General features: G+C 40.6%; 1 protein-coding gene across 1 annotated transcript; it reads right to left on the bottom strand.

Moving 5' to 3' along the window:
* Nucleotides 1–1,294: 1,294 nt before the first annotated feature.
* On the bottom strand, nucleotides 1,295–6,002 carry LOC117412975 (XK-related protein 8-like). Its single transcript, XM_058997585.1, has 3 exons — nucleotides 5,299–6,002; nucleotides 3,221–3,402; nucleotides 1,295–2,511 (listed from the first exon to the last, which is right to left on the bottom strand). Exons 1-3 carry the CDS (start codon nucleotides 5,604–5,606, stop codon nucleotides 1,733–1,735), a joined length of 1,269 nt encoding a protein of 422 aa, XP_058853568.1. The 5' UTR covers nucleotides 5,607–6,002; the 3' UTR covers nucleotides 1,295–1,732.
* Nucleotides 6,003–6,174: the final 172 nt, after the last annotated feature.

The raw sequence follows: 6,174 nt of genomic DNA, 5'->3' as shown, positions 1-6,174 counted from the left end.
TTGCATTTAATGTGTGTGTGTTTTTTAGCTGTTGCTACACATATAGGAAGACTGTGTTGATGCTTCATCACATTTCTTTTAGCAAGGACTGAAATTAACAGAAGCCTTATAGCTGGTGTACTGATCTTGTTATGGGAAGTCCACTCTGTCTAAGTATGCTTTTAAAGGACAATGTGCTGATTTCATTATTTTATACGAATGCACACATGGCTATAATGTCCCCAGTTTAAGGAAACTCTGATGCAACCCCAGGCTGTTAAACACATTTCCCCTAAATAGGGCAGCAGTGTGGAGTAGTGGTTAGGGCTCTGGACTCTTGACCGGAGGGTCGTGGGTTCAATCCCTGGTGGGGACACTGCTGTTGTATCCTTGAGCAAGGTACTTTACCTGGATTGCTCCAGTAAAAATCCAACTGTATAAATGGGTAATTGTATGTACAAATAATGTGGTATCTTGTAACAATTGTAAGTCGCCCTGGATAAGGGCGTCAGCTAAGAAATAAATATTAATTATTAATATTAAATAATAAAACCTGACATTCAAATGGTGTGTAAGATTTCAGCAGTCTAATCTGGGCTAGTAATCAAACCTTTGTTTCTTTCTACCTTTACTTCAGAAAACTCCTGTATTGTACAGTTTTTATTTATTTTTACTACTTTTTAAAAATGTGTTTTGTCTCTTCATTTTTGTAACGTTTACATTAAAATCTAAATATGATGTCTTGCTCTTCATTTTATTTTTTGGTATGTGTAATATATAATCTTTTTTTTTTTTTTTAATTGTGTTGCATTTGGTTCTTTCCTCCCTGTCTGCCATCCTGGTTTAAGCAGTTTGATTCCTTCAGCGTAACCTCTAGTGCTCTACAATGTAAATGAGCCGTTCAGTCTTCACATGGGACCCTGGGAAGAACTGCAAGCAAAAACTGTCAGCAAAAAGACACACTGCCCTTCTGTACATTTAAAACAGTAATTTAAAAAAAAATACAGGAAACTCCTTCAGTGCGGTTATCTTCAATGTGAACTTGAATAACAATGTGATAGATAGGGGGCACTACATTAGATCAGCATGAGGCCAGGTTGTGAAGTTTATTGGATAGGTTAATGCACTAGCCTTTCAGTTTTGAGAGACTGGACTAGAATCTGTTTGGAGGTCTCAACTTGTTCCTCGGTTGCAGCAGGAAATGGAGACCAAACTCCTCCCTGGCACCCTATGACAGTGGTTTTCAAGCCGGTCCTCAGGAACCTCTGTGTCTGCTGGTTTTCATTCCAACTGAGCGCTCAATTACTTAACTAAACCTTTAATTGAACTAATAATTAGCTTAACTGGGCCTTTTTAATTGTTCTCCGCTTCTAAAAAATTGCAGATCTCAAGTTATTTATAACATTTTATAGTTAAGTTGAAATCTCCAATTGTTTAGGAGCGGTGAACAATTAAAAAAGGTCTAATTAACCTAATTATTATTTCAATTAAGGGTTAAGTTAAGTGATTGAGAGCTCAGTTGGAATGCAAACCAGAAGACATGGGTCCCCCGTGGACTGGGGTTGAAAACCACTGCCCTGTGAGGGCGGGGTAACCTACTGTGTACGTATCTTTGCTTTGTGGATAAGTAGAGAGGACTTTAAACTCCACTGCTGCCAATACACTTAATACACTTTTCATGAGTACTAAAATCCGTCACATAAGGTAACCCTTGATGCGATCAAAACCAGGTCATAAAGTACCTGGCATAGTATTAAACAAGGCTGTCCATTTCAATCCCATTCATGGTTAAATTACGGGGTGTAGATGCAGAAGAGTAAAAGTTATTGGCGAGGGTCCTCATCCGCTTGTTGACCACAACTGTAGAGGGATAAACAGTCGGTCCGGACCGAAAATCGACATGTATATCATGACTATCGCTCGATTCTGAGATGGAAAGAGAACGCATCTGTAAGTTACTTTCCTCTGATTCTGGCAGTGGCTGCCAGATTTTAGGATGGAAGAGCTTGTAGTATATGGTTTTGAGCAGTAACCCCAACAGGTAGGAGGCGAGCAGAGCTAGCAGCAGAGGCAGCACGTAGTGGTCTGTCACAATGGGGTCCCTGTACCAATACCACGTCCCCAGGAGAATGCTGCTGTCTACTGCCATGAAGGTGTGGTAGATGAGGCTCCTCCCCATTGTCTTGCCCTCCGCCACGTTGAACCAGCTGAAGTACCAGATGAGGGCCACCATGGCGCGATAGAGCCACTCTCCCGGCCCGCTATCCATGAAGTCAGTGTGCTGGGCCCAGGCCCAGAAGAGCAGGGCTGCCCACAGCAGCAGGAAGTGCAGTGCGATGTAAGGGGGGAAGACGGAGGTGAAGAGGGCCACAGCGCCCACACGCGGAGCGATCAGCAGCAGGTTCCACAGGAAGTAGACGATGGAGGACCTGCAGCGCAGTTTGCTTTTCTCTGGCAGGAAGGAGCGCAGCGAGCGGTGGTAGTCGACAACCGATCCAGTGATGGCAAAGAGACAGAGAGCGATCTTGACACCTGAAACAGAAAATGGGCGCGTGGGTCTCAAGCTGAAAAGTGATCACTGGGCGCACAAGTTCATTAGGTGGGCCACGTTCATGTGACATACAAACAGTTGAAATAAAACACACAGTACTGTTTTTTTTTTTTTTTTTTTTTTTTAAACTATTAAAAGCTTATATCTATTGTCAAATGTTTTGTGACACTTGTAATCAGTGGGTCTGATTGTGAACATGTTACTGTCAAGCAAGTTTCGTTGAGCAGTCGTACGGTCACTGGTACTGTTTGAAAAACCCTGCATATTTTTCCAATAAATTGGTATTTTTAAACTAAGCTTTTACAAATGTATAGTACATGAAAGAAGAAATCTGAATCTTATCCCTCCATTATCTGTAACTGCTTAATCTTATAGAGGGTTGCGGTGAGCCAGAGCCTAACCCCGCAGACTAGGGTTGCAAGGCGGGACTACACCCTGGACGGGACGCCAGTCCATCGCAAGGCAACTAAGGGGCAATTTAGAGAGGCCAATCCACCTAGCCAGCAGACAGACCCCTGAGGCCGGAATCAAACCCAGGACCCTGGAGCTGTGAGGCAGCAGCACTAACCACCACACCACTGTGCCGCCCTTCTGAAACTTATGAATAGTATATTACCCAATGTTTCTACGTAGTTTTAGCTGCTACTGATGTGAGATGTCTACAGTTTTTTTCTGAATACAAGTACTTACACAGGAAGATTTCTGCCTTGTTGTTCTGGATGACGATATAGACCATGAGGGTGAGCTGAGGAGTGCTTTCAGAGAAAGTCTCAAACAGTCGCAGCATGCTCAGGTCACATGTCCGGTAAATGGCGTGTCCTGATTGGCCACCCTTGAGAGCCATGTGCCCCAGCTCTATGGCAACCATGTACCTGTACAAGCACAAGCAATATTAAAGATTGATACTAAGTTATTGATGTTTGCAGTCCCACTGAGTGCACTTGGTCAGGACATTCTTTATCTGTAACTTTAAACACGCAATCATATTTTCTATGGGGTGGGCAGTTTGCCTCCGGTTTTCAGTCTGAAAATAGGCCCTTATGTATTTTACTGTGTACAATCCATGTTAAAAAATTGCTAACTTGCAACATAGGCAGTTACCTGTAATGCCAAACCTGAACTCCAGTAATTTGAAACCTTGGTCGTTAATGATGGCTTCTGCAAAATGACTGACTCAATAAATGAGTTGCATGAGAGGCAAGATCATTTACAAAAGGCAGAAGTAGCCATTTATTTGAATACAATTCAAGGAGAACCTGAACACAGAGCAATCCAAAAATCCACCTGAAAGTTCCTCTGCCTGTCCTGCGCATGTAATTAAATACAGTGAGCCGGGCTCAGTCTGTGTGTTCGCTGTATTTACTTGCAGGCTTCATCACGTATATATTGTCTCTCATACAACTCATTTATTTATTCTCAGGCTGCAGCAGCCTGTTTGGAAGTCAGCAGCTCTCTAAAGCGTGAAGTCATTGTGAAAGAACTTGCGGTGTATTCCCCCTCCAGAACAGCTTGTCATGTAGAAACAGTCGCTTCCTGAACAGCTCATTAACACAGCCATCTAATATTTACTATGATACTTTAGCATTTCCTTGACTCTTATATTTTCAAATGAACTAATCTCACAATTAATCCTGGATGTGACTTTATAGCATCTGAAATACAGGACTATTTGGGCTCCCACGGCAGGGTTGTAAGCTATGTTAAAGATACAACACATTTTCTGAAAAGGATTAATAATATATATTATTGCCTGGATGTAAAATCCCTGTACCCCAGTGTTCCTAGACATGACACTTTAGAAGCATGTAAAGAGACACTGGAACACAAAGCAGATAAGAACATGATACCTACGAAATAAATATTAAATATGATCAGGATAGTTTTAGAAAATAGTTATTTTACAGTTTAGAAGTTAGAAACAGAATAATGGCACAGCAATAGGGTCAAAATTACGTGTATGGGCAAATGGGAGGAAATGTTATTGAGTAAACTAGACAAGAAACCATTCGAATACATCAGCTATGTGGTTGACATATTTGGAATATGGACACATGGAGAAGAATCTCTTGTACAGTTTCATAAATTAACAAGTGATATTCACCCTAACATTTCCGTGGATTTAAGGAAGAGAAAGTCTGAAATTGAATTCTTAGACACCTTGGTTAAACTTGATCAAGGATCTATTAAAACAGATCTTTACTGGAAACCTACTGATCTGCATCAGAACCTACATATGTCATCTGCACATCCTATCTATACTAAAGAGAGTAATTCCTAAAGGACTGGGTATAAGGATAAAAAGAATCTGTTCTGATGAAAATGACAACAACAAACAGAAAGGAATTAAAAATAAATTTAGATAATGTACAGTATAGAAGAATACAAGAAAATAAATGGATAAATAGACTAGATACCACGATGCCTGAAGGTTTACATAGAAAGGAACAGTAGATTGTTACATGTTAGCTATATAGTGAATGCCATCACAAAGACATTAGATTGAAAGGGAAATTAATGTGTGGTTACCATGGCATCAAAAGCCTACCTCCAATGTTTGTTTTCAAACACACTTCCCCTTGATAAAGGCACGTTAAACATACCAAAACGTTGGGAAGTTGGCTCTTTGAGCGACCGTGTTCGGCAGTGTTATGGCAGGGGTTTATTAATTCTTAAATTAAGATAATAATAAATATAATTTCTTACATTATAAATTAATAAAAACTCAGGGTTAGTCATTACAGTTGAGAACTCAAATGAATCATACACACCTCAGTGGAAGACCCAGCTGGAATATGTGAAAAACTAATCCGTATTTTACCATCCACCCTTCAGTCCTTGTCCCGGATTTGAAGCCTGGCTCCAGCGTGTCGTTCCTAAACCAGATCCAGCTGAAAATATGCACCAAAACAGAGGAGAGAAAAAACAGGGATAGCTGCACCCCGAGCCAGTGATAGTCTCCTTCCAAATAAAACTCGACTGCAGTCCAGATATCTGCTCCCAGGTCGAAGAAGAAACTGATGACTCCAAAAAGAGTCATGAAGAAATCCAGACAGGAATATTTAAAACGATCTTCCATGGTGCCTGTATCCTTTTGTCTCCTAATCTCGCTCTCTTCTGACCCGGGTTATCAAAGTCATACAAAGCACCGGTTATTAAAACGTCATCGGCTTGTAACTCCCTTTATAAACTGGCCCAGCTTGTTCATAATATTTTGTACTTTGTACTTCTGAAATTAAAAGTGAAAGTGCAATGGCTATATACAGTATGTATTTGTATTAAAGGGTTGGACTTTCCAGTGCTTTTTCAGATAACAAGAGGTTTCATCTTAACACAGTGGGTTAAAAGACTCTTTTAATTTATCAACAGTGGTCAGACAGACAGACATCACATAGTTTTACATATCTCGAAAACTTCTTGTCCTGTTGCGACTAGATAAATGATATAATGCATCGTAATCATACGAGTATATGTAGGCTGTTTGATACATTTTTGCTGTACTTAGTAATGAGTTTAGCCACTGACTCATTGTGTGACCCTGAGCAAGTCACTTAACCTCCTTGTGCGCCGTCTTTCGGGTGAGACGTAATTGTAAGTGACTCTGCTAAATAAACAAATAATAATATCTACATCAAGCTATGCTGTTT

The sequence above is a fragment of the Acipenser ruthenus genome, chromosome 23 (genome assembly GCF_902713425.1).
Source record: "Acipenser ruthenus chromosome 23, fAciRut3.2 maternal haplotype, whole genome shotgun sequence".
Taxonomy (NCBI): Eukaryota; Metazoa; Chordata; class Actinopteri; order Acipenseriformes; family Acipenseridae; genus Acipenser; species Acipenser ruthenus.
This window is presented reverse-complemented; position numbering and strand designations above follow the sequence as displayed.

What these genes read in the sequence shown, in the direction of transcription:
- LOC117412975 (XM_058997585.1), bottom strand. Translation starts at nt 5,606, where the DNA reads ATGGAAGATCGTTTTAAATATTCCTGTCTGGATTTCTTCATGACTCTT. An exon ending in CAGCTGGGTCTTCCACTGAG is followed by an intron (nt 3,403 to 5,298) that starts GTGTGTATGATT and finishes GTGCTTGTACAG; the next exon opens with GTACATGGTTGCCATAGAGC. An exon ending in CAAGGCAGAAATCTTCCTGT is followed by an intron (nt 2,512 to 3,220) that starts GTAAGTACTTGT and finishes TTTCTGTTTCAG; the next exon opens with GTGTCAAGATCGCTCTCTGT.